We start from the raw sequence: 23,758 nt of genomic DNA on the forward strand, positions 1-23,758 counted from the left end.
GACAGAATCTGGGGACAAATGGTGTATGAACAGGCCACACTGGGGGAAGAGTGAATCAACAGTGATTACATTTATGCAGACAAGGAGGGAGTGGCGGCGGTTGTTGTACTAACTGACAGTATGAGAACACTGTATGGTCTGGGGAACAGTGCTGAACCATGTCACCCTTTTGGTAGCCGCAGGGGGCAGGCAAAGAACCTGGGCCCCATGGTTAAATGAGCAGTGGCAAATCTGTGGACCCCTGTACAGAGGAAACATACCCTGGCCTACTGTCATGAGCTGGACATTTATCGTATACATACCGTCTGAATGCAGGACCATCAAGTGTTGGGAAAGTGTAGTGACACGGACCCACAACAGGGGGTGTAAATGAATGGACAATGGAAATGCAAAAAGATAATTTAATGTTGTGAAATGTGCACAACGGTATACAGATACGATTTTAGACAACAGTCAACTAAACAGCTGGTGACGTGTGGACAGGCTCAAGGATAGGAGACGCCTGTCCAGAGAAGAGTCGGGCCCCACACGATTTCCATGGCCAGTGGAGACCTGCAATACACCGGAGCCACCAAGTCCTGAGTCTCCAGGTGGCCACCGCCTCCAGCTGTCGGATCGGGTACTGCTGGCAGGAAGCACAGACAGATCAAGTGGGTGTGTGCGCACCCAGCAAACAGTTCAGCACAAACAGTCACAGTCCCTTCCGGAGCGAATAATCCACCACTCCGAGGAAACAGGAACGCTAAGTACGTGCAGCACCAATCGTATACTTAAGTGATAAGTGAGGAGTAGGAAACGCCGACTCCTTCCAACTTCCACCACCCAGCTCCAAGCTGCAAGTATACAGGGTTAACACTGCCAACTTAGTAACAAGAGAATGTGTGCGAACGGCACAGTAACGGCTGAGACGTTTACCTGTCGGGTAAGATGATTTCTCGGCAGGGATGTGGTGTCACTGCCAGGCTTTTATGGAGAAGGTGATGAATGATTGGTGATGAATGACAGCTGATGAGGTGTGATGACTGACAGCTGTCCGTAGGGGTTCCAGGAAGGCGGCTGTGTCCTCTGGTGCCTGAAGCCCGCTTTCAGGCAGGGCGCCCTCTGGTGTTAGGCCAGCAGTACCTCCTCTTCTGGCGGCCCACATAACAGGACCCCCCCTCAACGGGCACCTCCTGGCACACGACAAGGCTTGTCGGGATGGCGTTGGTAGAAGTCAGCCAGGAGGGCCGGGTCCAGGATGAAGCTCCTCTTCACCCAGGAGCGCTCCTCGGGTCCGTAACCCTCCCAGTCCACCAGATACTGGATCCCCCGGCCCTTCCGACGGACGTCCAGGAGCCTGCGCACGGTCCAAGCAGGCTCCCCGTCGATGAGCCGGGCAGGAGACGGCGCCGGTCCAGGGGTGCAGAGTTCCAAGGTGTGGTAGGGTTTGATGCGGGAGACATGAAAAACAGGATGAATCCGCAGTGACTGAGGACTTTGAGGATGGTGTATGGTCCAATGAATCGGTCCTTTAGTTTCTGGGACTCCACTTGAAGGGGGATGTCCTTGGTGGATAACCAAACCTCCTGCCCGGGCTGGTATGCAGGGGCCGGGGAACGCCGGCGGTCTGCATGGGCCTTGGCCCTCGTCCGGGCTTTAAGCAGGGCAAAGCGGGCAGTACGCCACACCCGACGGCACCTCCTTAGGTGGGCCTGGACCGAGGGCACACCAACCTCTCCCTCAACAAGCGGAAACAATGGGGGCTGGTACCCCAAACACACCTCAAATGGGGAGAGGCCGGTGGCAGATGAGACATGGCTGTTGTAAGCGTACTCGATCCAGGCCAGATGGTTACTCCAGGCCGTCGGGTGCGTGGAGGTCACGCAGCAGAGGGCCTGCTCCAAATCCTGGTTCGCCCGCTCTGCCTGTCCGTTCGTCTGGGGATGGTACCTGGACAAGAGGCTTACGGTGGCCCCCAGTTCCCTACAGAAACTCCTCCAGACTTGCGAGGAGAACTGGGGACCACGGTCAGAGACAGTGTCAGATGGAATCCCATGCAGACGCACGACATGGTGGACCAGGAGGTGTGCTGTCTCCTGGACCGTCGGGAGCTTCGGGAGGGCCACAAAGTGGGCCGCATTGGAGAACCGGTCCACTATCGTGAGGATGGTAGTCATGCCCTGAGACGGCGGGAGGCCCGTGACGAAGTCCAGGCCGATGTGGGACCAGGGGCGATGAGGCACAGGTAACGGCTGGAGGAGTCCTTGTGCACTGTGATGATCGGCCTTGCCCCTGGTGCAGATGGTACAGGCCTGGACATAATCCTGGACGTCGGCTTCCATAGACGCCCACCAGAAGCGCTGCCGGACCACTGCCACAGTTCTTCGCACCCCTGGGTGGCAGGAGAGCTTAGAACCATGACAGAAGGCCAGGACAGCAGCTCTGGCCTCTGGTGGGATGTACAGTTTGTTTTTCGGGCCAGTCCCCGGGTCCGGGTTCCGTGCCAGGTTCCGATGGTCCGTGAAAACCGTAAATGGCACTGCAGCTCCCTCCAACAGGTATCTCCACTCCTCAAGGGCCTCTTTCACCGCCAGAAGTTCCTGATTGCCGACGTCATAGTTCCTTTCAGCCGGGGTCAACCTGCGGGAAAAATAGGCACAAGGATGGAGAACCTTGTAGGACTCCCCACTCTGGGACAGCATGTCTCCTATCCCTGAGTCAGAGGCATCCACTTCAACTGCAAACTGGCGATTGGGATCGGGCTGCACCAGAACTGTTGCAGTCGAGAACCGGCGTTTCAACTCTCTAAACGCGGCTTTGCACCGATCCAACCAGGTGAAGGGGACTTTAGTGGAGGTTAGGGTCGTCAGGGGGCTAACTACCTGGCTGTAGCCCTTTATGAACCTCCGGTAGAAATTTGCAAAGCCGAGGAACTGCTGCAATTTCCTACGACTTGTCGGTTGGGGCTAATCTCTCACCGCCGCAACCTTGGCCGGATCAGGGGCGACGGAGTTGGAGGAGATTATGAACCCCAGGAAGGACAAAGAAGTGCGGTGGAACTCGCACTTCTCGCCCTTCACAAACAGCTGGTTCTCCAACAACCGCTGCAGGACCTGACGTACATGCTGCACATGAGTCTCAGGATCCGGGGAGAAGATGAGAATATCGTCAAGGTATACAAAGACAAACCGATGCAGGAAGTCCCGCAAGATGTCATTAACCAACGCTTGGAACGTCGGGGGCGCATTGGTGAGGCCGAACGGCATGACCAGGTACTCCAAGTGACCTAACGGGGTGTTAAATGCCGTCTTCCACTCGTGTCCCTCCCGGATCCGAACCAGATGATAAGCATTCCTAAGATCCAGTTTTGTGAAAATTTGGGCTCCATGCAAGGGCGTGAACACTGAATCTAACAGAGGTAACGGGTATCGGTTGCAAACCGTGATCTCGTTCAGCCCTCTGTAATCAATGCATGGACGGAGTCCGCCATCTTTCTTGCCCACAAAAAAGAAACCAGCACCCATCGATAGGTCTCCATTGATTCGCATTCCAGACGTGAGAGGTTGTACAGCCTGCTGGACAGGTACTCAGCGCCCGGTATCAAATCAATGGCACAATCGTTCGGACGGTGCGGGGGCAGCGTGAGTGCCAGATCCTTGCTGAAGACGTCAGCAAGGTCATGGTACTCGGCTGACACCGGCGCCAGATTGGGGGGGACTAGAACCTCCTCCTTAGCTGTCACACCGGGTGGAACCGAGGATCCTAAACACTCCCGGTGGCAGGTTTCGCTCCACTGCGTCACAACCCCAGACAGCCAATCAATCCGGGGATTGTGCTTTAACATCCATGGAAAACCCAAAATCACTCGGGAGGTAGAAGGTGTTACATAAAACACAATCTCCTCCCTGTGATTCCCAGACACAACCAATGTCACCGGCTGTGTCTGGTGTGTGATTAATGGGAGAAGGGTGCCATCTAGTGCCCGTACCGACAATGGTGACGGTAAGGCCACTAGAGGGAGCCCAACTTCCTTTGCCCATCTGCTGTCCAGCAGATTCCCCTCCGACCCTGTGTCCACCAGTGCTGGGGCGTGAAGGGTTAGATCCCCACTCAGGATCGTAACTGGGATGCGTGCGGATTTATGGGGTTTCCCCGCGTGAGTATTATGGCCCACCCTCAGCCCAGTCTCTAAGGGCGGGTGTTGTAGTTTAACCGCTTGGGGCAGTTCTTCTGTATGTGCTCACTCGAGCCACAGAAAAAACATTCCCCGCGGGCCAGCCTCCGTTGTCTGTTATTTGATTTCACTTTGGCCCTGCTCGTGTCCATAGCTTCGTCAGCAGGGGGAGCTGTAGCCACACGGAGCTCTCTGGCTGTGGAGTGTGGGGACGGCGGCACCCTTTCGGACCCGGAAGGAAGAGGGACGGCTCGTGCCCGGCCACGCCCTTCGCCCCACTCCCAATGATGTTCTTCTAGTCGGTTGTCTAACCATATAACCAGGTCGATAACCCCGTCAAAATCCCGCGGCTCATCCTTAGGCAGCAGATGCTCCTTCAGGAGCAGAGACAGTCCGTTTACAAAGGCGGCGCGGAGTGCAACAGTATTCCAGCCGGACCTCGCTGCCGCGATGCGGAAGTCGACTGCATACTCGGCTGCACTCCGACGCCCCTGTCTCATTGACAGCAGCACATTCAAAGCCTCTATTGGGGTGATCAAACACTTGTTTGAACTCCCGCACAAATCCAGCATATGTTAGGAGCCGTGAATTCTGCTCCCAGAGCGCTGTAGCCCAGGCGCGTGCCTCTCCTCGAAGCAGGTTTATTACATAAGCCACCCGGCTGGCATCAGACGCATACATGACGGGACGTTGTGCAAAGACGAGCGAACACTGGAAGTCTGCGCATGTCTCGACACAACCTCCGTACGGCTCCGGAGGGCTTATGTACGCCCCTCGGGATCCATGACGATTGGCCGAGAAATCCTGTTGGGAAAGTGTCCACGGACCCACAACAGGGGGCGTAAATGAACGGACAATGGAAATGCAAAAGATAATTTAATGTTGTAAAATGTGCACAACGGTATACAGATACGATTTTAGACAACAGTCAATTAAACAGTTGGTGACGTGTGGGCAGGCTCGAGGATAGGAGACGCCTGTCCAGAGAAGAGTTAGGCCCCACATGATTTCCACTGCCAGCGGAGACCTGCAATACACTGGAGCCGCCAAGTCCTGAGTCCTCAGGTGGCCACCACCTCCAGCTGTCGGATCGGGTACTGCTGGCAGGAAGCACAGACAGATCAAGTGGGTGTGTGCACACCCAGCAAACAGTTCAGCACAAACAGTCACAGTCCCTTCCTGAGGGAATAATCCACCACTCCGAGGAAACAGGAACGCTAAGTACGTGCAGCACCAATCGTATACTTAAGTGATAAGTGAGGAGTAGGAAACGCCGACTCCTTCCAACTTCCACCACCCAGCTCCAAGCTGCGAGTATACAGGGTTAACACTGCCAACTTAGTAACAACAGAATGTGTGCAAACGGCACAATAACAGCTGAGAAGTTTACCTGTCAGGTAAGACGATTTCTCGGCAGGGATGTGGTGTCACTGCCAGGCTTTTATGGAGAAGGTGATGAATGATTGGTGATGAATGACAGCTGATGAGGTGTGATGATTGACAGCTGTCCGTAGGGGTTCCAGGAAGGCAGCTGCGCCCTCTGGTGCCTGAAGCCCGCTTTCAAGGCAGGGCGCCCTCTGGTGTTGGGCCAGCAGTACCTCCTCTTCTGGCGGCCCACATAACACTCAAGGCTATGATAAAAAACTCTTGCCTCGTACTCATAGCAGAAAGAATACTGACTCCCCTTGGGCTGGGCCAAGGGTGCCATGGATGTGGATAAATGCACCTCCGTGGACCATATCAAGCTGCAACTAAAACCAAACAAACCACTCATTCACGTGAAGCAGTATTCTGTCAGTGAATAAACTGGAAAGCATAAGGGGCACCATCCGTGGGTTGATGGAGGGCGGGGGTCTTGGTGGAGTGTCACTCTCTATATAACACCCCCCTCAACCCTGTGGTGAAAACAGGGAAGACCAATTACTGGCTGGTCCATGATCGAAGAATGATCAATGAGGCTCTGGTGACACACCCAGTCCATACACTATGCTCACCAATGTGGAGGCGAAGTACAAGTGGTTCACTGTGTTGGATTTGTCCAGTGTATTTTTTTTGTGTGCCCATAACCATAGCTAGCCAACCCTACTTTGCCTTCATGTATGAGGGTAGACAGTAGACCTACACTGGGCTGCCACAAGGACTTTGTGAGAGCCCATCACTCTTTAATGATGTGATGAGAAAACTTCGAGAATTTGAGGCTGAATTGTATGAGCGGACCTGTGTGCTACAATACGTGGATAACATCCTGATTGCAGACACCTCGGAGCAGGTGACCACACAGACAACTACAACTATAGCCTTCTTAAAATGGTTATGTGCGAAAGATTTTAAGGTGTCTAGGTAAAAATTACAACTGGTAAGGCAGAGAGTGTCTTTCTTGGGAAGAGTGGTCTCCAACAGAGAATTGGGAATGACTGCACAACATAAGGATGACATCCTAAATCACTCCAAACCACATACAGTCTGCAAGATGATGTCCTTCCTACGTCTGTGAACTATAACAAAAACTTTGTCCCCGACTACACTGAAATGGTGGCCCCACTGAGGAAACTCAAAACAAAAGCAGGAAACGCAGCCTATAAAACCAACCTAGAGTGGGACCAGGCTGCAGATGAAGCTTTCATTACACTGAAACAGCAACTGTGCAGGGCCTCTGAATTAGCAACACCTGATCTCTGCAAACCATTTCATTTAGATGTGATGGAAAACAATCAACCAGGCACTATGTGAAAGAGATATGTGCTATTACAGCAAACAATTGGATCCAGTTGAGATCAGACAGAATGCATGTACCAGGGGAGCGTGTGCAATTGCACTCGCCATCAAAAGGGTCTTACACATCACGTGTAACCAAGAAATGTACAACCCCAACAACAATGAAGTTGGGACGTTGTGTAAAATGTAAATAAAAACAGAATCCAATGATTTTCAAATCCTCTTCAACCTATATTCAATTGAATACACCACAAAGACAAGATATTTAATGTTCAAACTGATAGATTTTATTGTTTTTGTGTAAATATTTGCTCATTTTGAAATGGATGCCTGCAACATGTTTCAAAAGCTGGGACAGTGTTATGTTTACCACTGTGTTACATTACCTTTCCTTCTAACAACACTCAATAAGTGTTTGGGAACTGAGGACACTAAATGTTGAAGCTTTGTCGGTGGAATTCTTTACCATTCTTGCTTGATGTACGATTTCAGTTGTTCAACAGTCTGGGGTCTCCGTTGTCATATTTGGCGCTTCAAAATGCACCACACATTTTCAGTGGGCGACAGGTCTGGAGTGCAGGCAGGTCTGTCTAGTACCTGCACTCTTACTACGAAGCTACGCTGCTGGAACATGTGCAGAATGTGTCTTGGCATTGTCTTGCTGAAATAAGCAGGGACGTCCCTGAAAAAGACGTTGCTTGGATGGCAGCATGTGTTGCTCCAAAACCTGGATGTACCTTTCAACACTGATGGTGCCATCACAGATGTGTAAGTTGTCCATGCCATGGGCACTAACACCCCCATACCATCACAGATGTGTAAGTTGTCCATGCCATGGGCACTAACACCCCCCCATACCATCACAGATGTGTAAGTTGTCCATGCCATGGGCACTAACACACCCTCATACCATCACAGATGCTGGCTTTTGAACTTTGTGCTGGTAACAATCTGGATGGTCTTTTTCCTCTTTTGTCCAGAAGACACAACGTCCATGATTTCCAAAAACAATTTAAAATGTGGACTCATTAGACCACAGCACACTTTTCCACTTTGCGTCTGTCCATTTCAAATGAGCTCGGGCCCAGAGAAGGCGGCGGTGTTTCTGGATGTTGTTGATGTTTGGCTTTCACTTTGCATGGTAGAGTTTTGCACTTGTAGATGTAGCGATGAATTGTGTTAACTGACAATGTTTTTTTTTTTTTAAGTGTTCCTGAGCCCACGCGGTAAGATCCTTTACACAATGTTGTTTTTTTTAATGCAGTACCGCCTGAGGGATCGAAGGTCACGGGCATTCAATGTTGGTTTTCAGCCTTGCTGCTTACATGTAGAAAGTTCTCCAGATTCTCTGAATCTTCTGATTATGGACTGTAGATGATGGAATCCCTAAATTCCTTGTAATTGAATGTTGAGAAACATTGTTTTTAAACTGTTGGACTATTTTTTCACTCATTTGTTCACAAAGTGGTGATCCTCACCCCATCTTTGCTTATGAATGGCTGAGCCTTTTGGGGATGCTCCTTTTATACCCAATCATGACACTCACCTGTTTCCATTTAACCTGCTCACCTGTGGAATGTTTCCAAACAGGTGTTCTTTGAGCATTCATCAACTTTCCCAGTCTTTTGTTGCCCCGTCCCAACTTTTTTGAAATGTGTTGCAGGCATCCATTTCAAAATGAGCAAATATTTGCACAAAAACAATAAAGTCTATCAGTTTGATCATTAAATATCTTGTCTTTGTGGTGTATTCAATTGAATATAGGTTGAAGAGGATTTACAAAGCACTGTATTCTGTTTGTATTTACATTTCACACAATGTCCCAACTTCATTGGAACTGGGGTTGTATGTGCACTCTGACCATTCTGTTACATCCTTCATGTCCAGCAGGACGTTTACATGGTCACTCCAAAGGACACACAAGCTGATAAACCTACTGAACCAGGAAAACCTACATTATCTAAAAACCACAACCAGCCCATAATTGTGAACACTTGGCTGAAGAAGAAATAACAACCAAATTGTGCTGTCTGAACTGTCGAGGTCTATTTTACTGACGTGCTTTGACCCCCAGACGAGATAGTGGCCTCCTATGCAGTGTGTGACTAGAAGGAGAGAGCATATCTCACCCATATTGGCCTCTCTTCATTGGCTTCCTGTTAATTCTAGAATAGAATTTAAAATTCTTCTTCTTACTTATAAGGTTTTGAATAATCAGGTCCCATCTTATCTTAGGGACCTCGTAGTACCATATCACCCCAATAGAGCGCTTTGCTCTCAGACTGCAGGCTTACTTGTAGTTCCTATGGTTTGTAAGAGTAGAATGGGAGGCAGAGCCTTCAGCTTTCAGGCTCCTCTCCTGTGGAACCAGCTCCCAATTCAGATCAGGGAGACAGACACCTTCTCTACTTTTAAGATTAGGCTTAAAACTTTCCTTTTTGCTAAAGCTTATAGTTAGGGCTGGATCAGGTGACCCTGAACCATCCCTTAGTTATGCTGCTATAGACGTAGACTGCTGGGGGGTTCCCATGATGCACTGTTTCTTTCTCTTTTTGCTCTGTATGCACCACTCTGCATTTAATCATTAGTGATCGATCTCTGCTCCCCTCCACAGCATGTCGTTTTCCTGGTTCTCTCCCTCAGCCCCAACCAGTCCCAGCAGAAGACTGCCCCTCCCTGAGCCTGGTTCTGCTGGAGGTTTCTTCCTGTTAAAAGGGAGTTTTTCCTTCCCACTGTAGCCAAGTGCTTGCTCATAGGGGGTCGTTTTGACCGTTGGAGTTTTTCTGTAATTATTGTATGGCTTTGCCTTACAATATAAAGCGCCTTGGGGCAACTGTTTGTTGTGATTTGGCGCTATATAAATAAAATTGATTTGATTTGAAATGTCTCAAACAGCAATAATTAACTATTGGTCAGTTTCTTCAGTCACAGTATTTCTGAAATATGAGTTGATCAATAAAATATACTTTATCACTGCCAATAAATTATCTTTAATCTATTGAAACGTTCATCTTCCTTTGATCCATTATTGTGAAAACCCTGAGGAAGCTGTTCCAGTCAATCAACAACACTCATCATATTGACCCCAACCAAGAAGTGCAGTTCCTTGACTGGCCACTTGAGGCTTCAAAATGGAGCGCATTCCCATCGAAGCCCATTTTAAAAGGTCTAACTTCAGAGCAGAACTAAACATGTTTCCAGCCTGCTCCAAAGAATGGTTTTGGTCTCTCCAGATAGGTTCCTTCTCCATGACAACTGTACGGGGTGAATTTTTGCTTTGAGTGACAGCGGCTGAATGCAACTCTTCCGGCTGTAACGGAGCCACTTGCTGTTGTGTCTGTAGTATTTTATTACAAACACCTAAAATAATCTGTCTCATGCGGTGAAACGTCCTAATGGATCGTCGAAGACAGGGGTCACAACCTGCGGCTCTTTAAGCCCTCCACAGCAGCTCCATGTCCAATGTTTTTTTTATTCATCCTGTGCGGCAGCGTCTTCTAATTTGAAAATCTCGAGGATTTCAGACTGAGTGACGTTGTGACGTAACTGTAACACCTTTGCAGTCAACCAATCAGACGGCGTATGTTGACGAAGGCGATAACTTTGTTTTTGGACTCAGACGGTACATTCTGCTGAGTGAGGGTGAGAACATCAGAGCAGTGAGAGAGCGAGCGCGGAGCAGAGACAGAGGACTTTAACCCGAGTGTGGAGCAAAAAAAAAAAAAAGTTAACACTTTTCTTTATAGCAGTTCTGTCATTTCAGAAATGCAACAGAAACAACCACAAATCAGAAAAAGTCTGTCTTGTTGAACACTTAAATCACTAGACCAACAAGATTTTTAGCTAGACATCGGTGTAGCAGGGAAAAATAGGTCAATGGTTACTGGGCCGCGTCCTCGGACCAGTCGATTTCTCCGCCCCGTCACCCTGTGGTGTGTTTGGACCTGAGCGAGGGGAGGACCCACAGTAACTGTTACACGCCCGAAAACCTGCTCAGGCACACAACACCACGCAAACGAGCTAATGTTTGCACCGAAAACTGACTAGAACCATCAGATGCTAACAGGTATCTCATAACGTGAAGCTAATGGGCTAATGTTAGCATGAGCCAAGCGCCTCCACGTAAAGTGTAGGTGACATGATGTGGATTTTTTTTTTTTTTTTGAGTATTTAATACTAAAATGAAACAACCATTTGAAATGAATGCTTTCTTGGTGTGCGGTTAGAGAAAAAAAACAGGAACTTCCGGGTGAGTCAGGAAATTGGAGGAGGAGGAAGTGACATCAGCAGGACAACCATAGTTTTAGCAGTCCCATTTGTTTTGTTAGCAATCTGACGTATTTCTGTGAGTAAGTGCTTCATTTCTGGAGCTTGGTCCCAGCTCTCTGCAGGTCATTCATCAGGTTCCTCCATGTAGTTCTGGGATTTTTGTTCACTGTTATCATCATTTTGACCCCACAGGATGAGATCTTGCGTGGAGCCCCAGATGGAGGGAGATCATCAATGGTCTTGTATGTCTTCCATTTTCTTCAATTGCTCCCACAGTTGATTTATTCACACCAACCTGCTTGACTATTGTAGATTCACTCTTTCCAGCCTGGTGCACATCTACAATGTTCTTCCTGGTGTCCTTCGACAGCTCTTTGGTCTTGGCCATGGTTGAGATTAGAGTCTGACTGTTTGAGGCTGTGGACAGGTGTCTTTTATACAGATAACGAGTTCCAACAGGTGCCATTAATACAGGTAACAGGTGGAGGACAGAAGAGCTTCTTAAAGAAGAAGTTACAGGTCTGTGAGAGCCAGAAATCTTGTTTGTGGGTGACCAAATACTTATTTTTCACCATAATTTACAAATAAATTCTTTAAAAATCCTACAATGTGATTTCCTGATATTTTTTTCTCATTTTGTCTCTTATAGTTGAAGTGTACCTATGATGAAAATTACAGACCTCTCTCATCTTTCTAAGTCGGAGAACGTGCACAATCAGGGACTGACTGAATACTTTTTTACCCCACTGTATGTGGGTCAGCCAGCGACTCATCCACCCTGTCGTCCGCACATTCTGAAGACAGCTGTTTTGACACTGTCCCATTGAGGAGGGTGCGACTTCAGCTGGAACCAGACGTCTGACAGCTGCAGACCAGCAGGCTAAACACGCTACTTTTTTCACATGCTTTGAACGCTGTGGCTTAAAGAAATGATGCTGCTAATTGATGGATTTTCACAGGCTATGGACAGCCAGGTTTCCACCGGGTGGTTTGGGTATTATACGTGTCAGAACGGCTGAGTCTGGCTTGGTTTGCATTTCCACCACAGGCAGAAACCTTTTGATCGGCAAATGGAACACATAATGACAAGCACGGTGTTGTGCAACCTCTCCACTCCACATGGAGGCCAAACTGAGTATTTTCACATTACTTGTTTTTTCCTTTGTGGCTCATGAGAGGATTTCATCGCCAGCGGACAGAATATACTGCTTGTGGTAACAGACATTAATGAATGAGGCGCTGCGAGTCTTTCAACGGGTAGTGCAGGGTGAGGCCCGGTGGAAGAAGAGATTACTACGCTCACAGCAGAAACTCGAACCAGCACCCACAGACACCCAATTAACAGATTACACCCGTGCCGGTCTTGGATCGGCCCAGCCACACCAGGCGCTGCAACCTGATGGATGACCTCTGGTGCAGAAACCATGATCTGATGGAGCAACTGTGGCACAAAGTGACGGTGTCACAGAGGGACCTTTCTTCAGCTAGGACAAGGAATTAAAGTCTTTTCAGACGTTGTTTTCCAAACTCAGGCTTTATGTGGAGGCTTGCTGCATGGGAACATGTACACTCACTTATCGTTTCCTCTTACAGAGTACTTCACATTTCTGTACGTCACAAAAACGTGCACCCCAGACATGACATACCAATGATGCAGGGCAGCTGTTTACAGAATGTCAGTGGTTAAGGTATAGTCAAGATTAGGGATGGATATCAGGAACCGGTTCTTTTCGGGTATCATTAAGAAATGATTTAATCAATAGCCTTTTTGCTTAACGATTCCCTTATCAATCCTTCAGAGCGACCATTGTATTTGAGGGTGTTTTATCGGGAAAATGATCATTTCATTGCTTTGAACCTTGAACCAGTTAAGCCATGCTTCGGTCTGCTGCTTCGCTGGTTCATTGTTTCATCCTCTTTAGAAGCGGCAACTCTGCTTCTTAACTCCTCTGAAAGCCATTAAAATATGTCAATCATGAGTCACTTTTGTGCAGATTAAAGTCACGAACTGGGACTCCTGTCTTGTTGCAAGAAAGAATCAAGAATCGTCCTCCTTTTCGTTGCTCCAAACGCTGCGTCACTTTGTGCTAAGTCGAGTCCGCTCGGAATTTATAACTTCAAAGTGAATCGCTGTTTAAATCAAATGGCACCTCTTTCCAAACGTTGTAATACAAACAAACCGCAATCGATCAAAATGTTTTTTTTTTCCCTCCCAAAATGAGATGTTCTGCGCTGACGTGCAGCAGCCGGCTGAGCTCAGATCAGAGGTACGGAGAGACATTCATGCCAATAATGTCTGAAAGGAAATGCTTTTGACAACAACTACAGATTTTGTTTATTTCTATTTATGTCCAGAGATCAAGGATCCAGTGACCAATTACATATTTATTTACTTTAAGACTCAATAAAATGTTGACACAGAAAACCTGTAAAGCCTACTTTTAGTAGACAGAAAATTCACAGGAGGCATTGATAAGGGAATCGATAAGGAATCGGATCGATAAGCGGAATCGATAGATAAAATCTTAATACCCATCCCTAGTAGTTACTATTTAGTCTTTGAATGTATTTGATACCAGGTCCTTTAGTGATACACAGACATGGTACGTCAGGATTTGTGTACGTCACGCTCGACAGCATTCCAGCTGTGACAGAACCAGCCTGGAACTATGCCATGAGTTAGGGTGCACTGTTGGTTGGTTCTCACAATACATCTCGGTTTGAACACGTCAAGCAGTAGCTAGCTAACAGTTCCAACAAATCTCTCAGTTGCTGTACGTCACGTTTTTGTGTACATCCCATTTTTGTGTATCTTCTATTGGACCAGAAATACAGACATGCTGTTTGAAGAGTATTGGTTTTATGGAAGTAGACTACTTAAAATATGGTGCAAGAATCTTCAAAAATGCATTTTTTTTTTTTTTTTGCCCGCGACAAGGCACTCTGAATGAATTCAGCTGTGTGTCCACAGTGAGCAGGTATTAAGCTCTGAAACTTGACAGGTTAGTAGTCCAAACAGTACCCTTTAAAATCCATGACATATTTCAAGGTAATTCATGGTGGCCAGAATCTGTACACGCTCCCATGCTCTGAGCCTGGATATGTTTTCATCAGACTGCGATGATGAATCTCACTGAAACAAACAGCTAAGACTTTATATTTACTCCATGTGTGAATGGGTTTAATATTTAATAATAGCATGTTTATAACACTACTAACAGTACACTAACTGTATTCAAGAAGAAAACAAGATTTATTTTAAAAATAGCTGATATTTTCAGTCCCTCACAGGTGCTGTCTCATGTTTCAGATTTGAAATGTATGTATCTTTGTAAGGCAGAAAAAAATTGTTTAAAAAAAACCTGCATCCTTATCACTTTTTTCTAATGTCAAGGATGGCAATCTAACTTTTTTAATGGGGCCTTATCAGTCAATTATGATCAAAGAGCTGGCAAAAACACACACACAGTTGAACACAGTTTATCATCTCTGCCCGCATGCCGAAATTGGACCGCGTCAACTTTTAAATTTTTTATAATCATCTTTCTGTGTTCTGAACTCTGCCAATATCATCACTAGTGTCAGACTGAAGGTTTTCCTCCATCACTGTGGTCTATATGTGGCTCAAAACGATGCGGCTGTGTACCCACAGCTTCTTCAGAATCACCTTCAGACTGGACTTAAAGAAAAACGCTCCACACTGGAAAACAATTCATCTGAAAACACCTCGACCTCCAACGTGATTACGATCAATCTGGGCTTGAATCAGCAGGTCCCATTCTCCCGATGACATCACAACAATATGGCTGTGGCTGAGGCCTGAAATAGAGCGCAGGCTTCAGACAGCTGTTTATCCTTCATCTGTGCACTTATGTTCAGGATTTTTTACAATATCAACATTTCATCATTTTTAGCAGTTATTTGTGCACATTTTTTGGTGTCACCTACACTTTAAAAACAAAACTAGGCTGAGTTAAAAGTCTGCTTCGACAATTCTTACTGCACATCTTCAGGTACTTTTACAGGTTGACTGAACTGCGTGGGTTTGCATTTTTCACAGGGGAGACAGACACACAGATGTGGCTCTAAAAACAGAAATTAGAACGTGCATAAAAGTACATGTGGATCTGAGCTGGGGGACCAGTAAACTACGGGAACCTCAGTACTCCAGAAGGATCTGGAAAACAACGACATTTATAGCACCATAATATCATCTCTGACTTCAAGCTTCATGTTCACAAAGATTTCTGCAAAAAAAAAAAAAAAAAAAAAAAGGGTGATGACAGTAATGTGACATCACAAAGGTCTTTTTTTTTTTAAGGCCTCAGATTCGCTCGTCGGTATGACTGAATCTGGCTCCTTTCCTCTCTGGCACAAATCAGCAGTCAGACTCACCTACATGGACCACGGCGGACTCGCAGAGCGCACCGGACTCACCGGCGTGGATCACGGCGGACTCGCCGAGCGCACCAGACTCACCAGCTTGAAAGCGGCATGCTGGCATTGTTTGGCTGCAGTCAGGTGTGTAGACGTCCATTCAATATCTGCTGAAGTGAAGGCCGGTGACACAAGGGGTGTGCAGAGCAAACCCAGCTCGCCGAGGACAGGGCAAAGAAAGAAAACACTTAAGCGGCTGTGTGAGCAAACAGCTTTAACGTGTTCTGAAAGTCAGTGAGCCCTCTTATAAAAGTGTCCCATTCTCACTTTTAATGAGAACAACACAGCAGTTTGGTACAAAATGCGAACGGTGCCCAGCGCCCCTCGGCGCTGAAAATGGTGGGCCTTGGGCCCCGTGTTTTTAATATTTACTGACATATCACTAAGCCCTTTTGTATGCAGGCATCGACATTAATGCTTGTCTGATTGTCTGGGACAAGTGGCATTTTTTTGGTTTAAAACGTTCACATTCTTTATTTTCATCGCTCTGAACCAAAATACCTGACCGCTGCCTTTTTGTTTTCTCATTTACATCACGTCTTGTGTCGCACCTCGTGAGAAAGCGTCTTTGGTTTTTCCCACCACTCTCCACGTAGCGGACAATCGGAAAACATGATATCAATGTGTGCGTGAGACCACTGTATGGAGTGTGTGTTCGTAGTAGAGTCTGACATTTTTTCGGAAATCCCACAGGTCATGGGATTCCCGTGGGATTCCCACAGGATGGGAGTCATCTTTACTATTTATCACGTGATTGGGACGTACAGGATTAAAAATTCATTCAGGCTGTTATTGAAAGGCCCAGTCACATGGCACTTAACGAAGGATGACGAAGCCCTGACAAAACAAGAAATCTGAACTTTCGTTGCCTGTCGTCGCCATCGTTTAACCTTCGAGCAGCCTCATTCCTGCATCTGGCGATTCGTCAGGATTTTTAAACTTGAAAAATTTGAACGAAGGGCAACGAAAACCTCAATTCGTCTGTTTCGTTTTGCTGTCGTTCTTGATGTTTTTTAATCGTTTGTGTAGTTTTTGTAACGTTATTGTTTAATGTGACTTCATTGGAGCAGCTGAATGTTTTCACAGCGCAGAAGCCGGTTTGTGAGCGCTGAGGCTGCTGCTGTTTCATGTACCGTCGGAAATTACAGGACAAACTCAGCCTGCTTGCTTGGATTTTTTTATCTGTGTGGGGGGTCAGCTTCAATGGGCTCAGGCACCTTACATAGGCCAGAATTAATCTTTTGTGTGGATACAATGAATTATTTTGCCACAAGCAACTGCTGAATTTGAAACAAAAAAGTTGTGTAATTTCCGACAGTACTTGAATGCAGCATCAGTGGCAGCAGCAGCAGCTCCTGCGTGCGCTTATTATTTTGTATTAAATATAACAATCTGAGTGTAGGAATGATAATCCAGTCCTTCTGTACATGTGACAACAGGTAGATGAATCAAAATGATGATATAAAGAGCTGTTCTGAAGGAAGAATTCACGTTGTGGATCAGTGATCAGCTGGTGGAAATAACCGCACGTGAGTCAATGTGCACGTCCACTCCATCTGATAATGATGGAGATGATCCCTCTTTTGTTCTGGACGAGGAACCAGAGCAGGTGGTCCACCGACGTGCACACAGATCTCCACAGCGTCTGTTTGCAGTTTCTTCAGGACTCAGGTGCTATGGAACTCACAGATGCAGACACACACTGCTCCAGCTGTGGCATTTCATTAAAAGCGTCGAGATCGTTAGCTTCGGTTTTGTTAATTTCCTCTTTCATCCCTTTTGCGCTCTTGCTTCGCAGACTGTTCGGTGATAAAAGCTCTTTCGTCCACCTTTTCTCAACGAATTGTGACTTTTTTTTTTACTTTTCCCTTTGTTCAGGAATCGTCGTGTGCCGTGTGACTGGGCCATAACAAAGATATTTATTTTAGATGACTTAATGTAGTTGTTTAATGTTCAAGCACAAACGTGACTGAGGAGGAGAAAAAAAAAAAAAAGAGGAAATTAACTGAATTTTTGTTTTTCAAAATTAGGCTACAGCTGTTTCATTTATTTCAAAGTAAGTTACCGCTTATTATTTTAAAAATCACGAGTCAAATCAGTCTGCATTGTTCAGTTTTTCCTGCACGTTTGTGTATTTTTTCCTTCTTTAAAAGAGTTTGTTTTTTTTGTGTTTGTTCTACTACAAAGTTTAAAAAAAAAAAACAATAAAATGTTAACACTCTTCCTTATAGCAGTTCTTTAATTCCAGAAATGGAACAGAAACAACCACAAATAAAAAAAGTAGGGACTGTATGTAAAATGAAGATAAAAATAAAAATGCTGCACTATTCCCAGTTTCTCCACTCACACCCACAGAAGCCAAACATTCTTTCAAAGTTGTGTCTTTGTGGCTTCCCTCACTTATCTTCTTCCAGCATGGACATTTAGTTTCTTCCATTAATAATAAACTGCTCTGTCCCAACCTTTTTTTTTTTTTATTGGAAAATGCTGCAAGCCTCAAATGTAGGAATGGATATATATTAACAAAAAAATAAATAAAAATAAAGCTGACCTCACAAAACATGAAATATGTTGGTTTCATACAGTCTGCAGTTACAGAAATAGAAGACAAAGTAAATGTCAGGATCATTACGTGTCCATCACCACCACATTTTGAAAAACTATTAAGACCACAGGCCATGCATCATTTATGTTTTGTGTCTTTTAGTGACTTTTTTTTATTTTTAGTTGGATTAAGGCAATAAGTGCCTCCCTGTATTACCACAGATGAACTGTTTCTGTTGCCACATCTTCTGAAATAAAACTGCTAAATTTTACCACCCACACAGGAGAGTGACAGTATTAACTTTTTCATGAAGTGATATGTCACAGCAAAGTAGATGTGATAAATAATTAATCTGAATCTCAGTCCCAGAAAATGTTGAAATGTAATGATTTTTCTATTTCAGCAGCAGCATTTTTCTACTATACAGGACCAAATTGGTGGGAGCTACTTATCCTTCATAACAAATCTTTTATTTTGGGTTTCTAAAATCAACACATGGTCAAGAAATATACATATAGATTGTTAGATTCTTAATTCTGTGATACTCAAAGTTCCAAAAAGAATCTTCTCACTTGCCAATTGATCCCACTTTACTGTAGCTGGTAGCTTCTTAGTGCCAATATAAAAATGGTTTGTTTGACACGACTCACTGGTTTGATTAAAACATTGTAATGGAAAAGTCCAAGGAGCTCAGTGCACATTTGATAAGTGGGACTGTAGATTTACACAAATCCATTCTTGAGGAGCCATTTCTAAGCAAATTCCAAAATCATTATTTTTATACAATTATACAAAATACAATTTAAGAGAATGTGTAGGCATTTTGCTAAGGTCTAGAAGGAGGCCCAAAGTTTTACCCTTCGCAAGAAGGAAACTGTTTTCGATGGTTTGAACATCCTTGGAACTATCAAGACACAGCAGACCTGTCAGGAACTGGAAGGTAGTGGAAAAGGATTTTTTGCAAGATTTATATCATGATGGAAGATCATGATAGAAGGAGAGAGCATATCTCACCCATATTGGCCTCTCTTCATTGGCTTCCTGTTAATTCTAGAATAGAATTTAAAATTCTTCTTCTTACTTATAAGGTTTTGAATAATCAGGTCCCATCTTATCTTAGGAACCTCGTAGTACCATATCACCCCAATAGAGCGCTTCGCTCTCAGACTGCAGGCTTACTTGTAGTTCCTAGGGTTTGTAAGAGTAGAATGGGAGGCAGAGCCTTCAGCTTTCAGACTCCTCTCCTGTGGAACCAGCTCCCAATTCAGATCAGGGAGACAGACACCCTCTCTACTTTTAAGATTAGGCTTAAAACTTTCCTTTTTGCTAAAGCTTATAGTTAGGGCTGGATCAGGTGACCCTGAACCATCCCTTAGTTATGCTGCTATAGACGTAGACTGCTGGGGGGTTCCCATGATGCACTGTTTCTTTCTCTTTTTGCTCTGTATGCACCACTCTGCATTTAATCATTATTGATCGATCTCTGCTCCCCTACAGCATGTCTTTTTCCTGGTTCTCTCCCTCAGCCCCAACCAGTACCAGCAGAAGACTGCCCCTCCCTGAGCCTGGTTCTGCTGGAGGTTTCTTCCTGTTAAAAGGGAGTTTTTCCTTCCCACTGTAGCCAAGTGCTTGCTCACAGGGGGTCGTTTTGACCGTTGGGTTTTACATAATTATTGTATGGCCTTGCCTTACAATATAAAGCGCCTTGGGGCAACTGTTTGTTGTGATTTGGCGCTATATAAAAAAAAATTGATTGATTGATTGATTGATTGATCAGCTGCAATTCTTATGTTGGAATATTAAAGTACAAACAAAAGAAGTATGACACGTTTTTATTAAGTGACAAGTCAGAGCAAAGTAGATGTGATAAATATTTAATCTGAATCTCAGTCCCAGAAAATGTTGAAATGTAATGATTTTTCTATTTCAGCTGCAATTCTTATGTTGGAATATTAAAGTTAAAGTACTGACAAACAAAAGAAGTATGACAGGTTTTTATTATGTGAAAAGTCAGAGCAAACTACATGTGATTAAATATTTAATTTCAATCTCACTCACAGGTTGTCCGGACAACCAGCTTTTCCTATAGGAAAAGTCAACTGCCAGGGTTACTTGTCCTATGGACAAGTACACTAAAAAGCTTAATGTCAACACCTGGTATGCATATGTGATGTGTAAATCTGCGTACACACTAAGGAGATTATGAAACACTTTCATAATCTCCTTAGTGTGTACGCAGTTTTTTTTTTTTTAATCCTTTAGTTTGAATGAAACACAAAGATTAATGTTTGTAAAACTCCGTGTGTGTGTGTGTGTGTGCTGTTGTTGGTCACCGCACTGTGAGACGACACAGACGCTGTTGATGTGTCAAAACAGCTTTTGGACACATGCAGGGTTATGACAGCGGGTTAGTTGGTATGTTTAAAGTGTTACTGACACGGGCCGTGGCTCAGCTTGAATCAGCGCCTGTGTAAGGGACAAACGTTTCACTGAAGTGTCCAGACAGCATGACATCCTGCTGTCCACTGCAAAGGACATTCCATTAAAAAAGTTAGAATAATAACGCTTCTGAAAAGTTGAATAGATTTCCCACACGGTCCACATCCTTTCTGGGCAGGTCCATCTTTGCACTCTGCGCAGAAGAAAAACACGCCGCTCGCTTCCTGTAAAGCCTCAGAGAGTTGTGTGAGATGGCGGCCGTGTGCAGGAAACTCCTGTTTTTCAGCTCTCTTGTCATTTCTCTGAATTTCTGTGGCTGGAGGGACACTGGTCTTCTGTCTTATTGGGGGTTTGTCTGGTGACTTCACACAGAGAGCAGTTTGTAGCTGGCTGAGAGGTGGCGCCACATGTCCTGCAGCGGACCAAATGCCAACCGCCAGGACCGCGTGACTCAGGTGGACAAAAAGGATTTACAGCAACATCTTAGCCAGACAGGAAACTTTAAAACTTTATTTGTTCCTTCTCCAGCTTCTGTTGTTTTTCTGGTTTAATTTTTCATTTCCATTTTAACTGTAAATCAGGGTTTTTGTGGTAGTTTTGTTTATTTTGCAGTATGAATAATCATTAACGTCTGTATTATTGGGTTTTTCTTTGCCTTTATCTTCAGGTCCTGTTTCAATGAAGCCTAAGTAAAACATGTTGAAAAATCATATTTATAGAAGTACACATAATTCAAGAACATGGCTACTGCTACATTACCGTTATAAAAAAAAGAAGCAGCAGCTGAAGTTCTACTTACTTTCCTGGAAAATCCATCGATGCCACCAAAGATAATCACTCCAAATCTGTGAAGTGATAAAATAATTACAGAATGCTTCTCTTTTACCCTCCTGTTACTCACAAATCAAAACTCTGGTGTCTACCCATACAGATTATTACTAATGTCAGAGACAATAACTGATATTTACCGGCAGTAAAAAAAAGAATTAATAAATACTTAAAAAAAAGTCTCAAAAAGATGTCAAAATTTAAAATAAAGTCTAAACATCAGTTTGCATCTCTTACAAAAGCACCTTTTTATTGTCTTATATGGAAGGATGGACTTTTTTTAAAACTTCATATTGTCTTGCGGTACGTTTGGTGAGCAAGGTTAGCTAGGATTACTTTGAAAGAATACATGTGGATTACATGTATGTATGTACATACATTTGGATTACATTTCAAAGTAATCCTACCCAACCCTGTTGGTGAGTACACATTTCTTTTATTTTTGCCTGAAAATTATTTTTGGGGACTTTTTCATATGCCCATTTAACTGAGTGGTGTCGCATTAAACATCTACTGTCTTTAGCCTCCCGAGGTTGTTTATGATTGTTTTGCCTTTAGACTAGATCTATATTCGATCATATTTCCCCGTAAAAAAACAATTATTGGTGAGTTTTATATTATCTTGCTTTAAGACTGAATGTTTGTGGACTGCATAAAAATGTTATTTTCGGGACTTTTTGCAATGTAAGTAGGATCTGCATGATCAATGCAGCTGCAGTATGAGTGAACGGACGGAGGCACTCCGTGCAAGACGATATTTTCTCATGGGGCAGGACTGGGGTCGGGGTTACCACGACGACCTGCTCGCTAGCTGACGCAGTAAGGGTCGGGGAAGAACGTCGCCCACTGCTGATGTCGCCGCTGATCTGAGCATGCAGAGGTGTATCTCGGATTCATTGCAGCTTACTTTTGGATGTTGAAACCAGGACGTGTATAACAGTAACATTACTAACAGATAAAATCAATTTCAACTGAGAAATAGCTAGTATTGCATTCACTCAACACGCAGGATCGGACTGAAGGCGCTAGCACCCTGTCTTCTCCCTCACATCACAGCAATGTCCCGGATGTACAAACAGTTTTCATGGAGGGCCAAATTTTCGCTGCAAATTTGTCATTTTTAAACAAAGATTTCTCCGCTGAATTACAAATTCGGCTTTCAGATACATATCAGCTATTTCTTTCTGAGATCTGACCACATTTATTTCAATGCACGTCTACTTTAATGGCTGTCAGTTGTTTTACAGCCATAAAAAGTCCAGTGGTGTCATTTTTCTGAGGGTGCCTGTGAATGATGGAGAAACGTGCACACACACAAGATAAATCCAAACTTTAGTATAGTTCTACGCTTTTTACTCTGAATTCATTTTATACGTAAACGGAGCGTGCCGCGGCCTCAACTTTATCTAAATTCTGGCTCTTTTAGTGAAGCTTATGGCTAGTGGCCGGCGATCACCTTAGTTTTTCTTCTGTTTTTCGTGTTTAATGCTGACAGATTATACTGTATCTGTTGTCTTTCTGATGCCTGATTCTGTTTTTTTTCTCTGTTTGAGGTGTGGCTCCATCCAGAGATGGTTGTGGTGTCTGTTCCGGAAACTGTCCTGTGCACCGGCAACATTTCCTGTATATTCGTTTTGTGAATTGTTCTGTAATTTATGTCTGTATCATGGTCCAAGCAGAGGGTCACCCCTTTGAGTCTGGTCTGCTTGAGGTTTTTTCTTACCACTGTTCTTCTGGGGGTTAGTAAGGTTAGACCTTACTTGTGTGAAGCACCTTGAGGCAACTCTGTTGTGATTTGGCACAATGTAAATGAAAATAAATTGAAATTGAAACTGACAAGTGTGAACAATTAACCATTTAATATTTAGCTCATGTTGTCCTCTCTGTCCCTCTCTGCGCACACACACACACACACACACACACACACACACAGAGGAAATATGACGACAAACCACTCAAAATCCAGCATATATGTAAAAAAAAAGTCTCAGATCTGCGTTGAAATGTGACGTCATCTGTAGTGCACAAACTCCACCAGAATCACGACGCACCAGAGCCGCTGAAGCAGTTACAGAGAGCCGTTTTCTCGTCACCTCTGTGAATCGGACGCATTTTAAGCCGGACAACAGACTCACAACTGCTGCCGTCCTGTGTAAAGGGGGCCTTACGGCACACTCCAAACAAAGACAAAACATGTGACATCAGGTGTGCCGAGTGCTGACACACAGGGAGGAGCCGTGACCTGCCGACCTCTCAGAGAGCTGACTGACGCACCAGGCTGTTTGTGGCCGACAGGAAATGACACAGTTCTCAATTTACTGCTTTACTTAAAACATAAAAAAACCCAGACATGATCATTCATCCCTCACGAG

The 23,758-nt window shown here is 44.9% G+C and overlaps 1 protein-coding gene across 1 annotated transcript in view; it reads right to left on the bottom strand.

The window, feature by feature from the left end:
- Positions 1-23,758, bottom strand: part of LOC117507858 — a 198,991-nt gene that overhangs the window by 121,156 nt on the left and 54,077 nt on the right. Inside the window, exon 6 of the mRNA XM_034167641.1 lies at positions 21,358-21,403. Within this exon, the coding sequence (XP_034023532.1) occupies positions 21,358-21,403 (46 nt within the window). The remainder of the gene's footprint in view (positions 1-21,357; positions 21,404-23,758) is intronic.

Source organism: Thalassophryne amazonica, chromosome 3 (genome assembly GCF_902500255.1).
Source record: "Thalassophryne amazonica chromosome 3, fThaAma1.1, whole genome shotgun sequence".
NCBI classification, from domain to species: Eukaryota; Metazoa; Chordata; class Actinopteri; order Batrachoidiformes; family Batrachoididae; genus Thalassophryne; species Thalassophryne amazonica.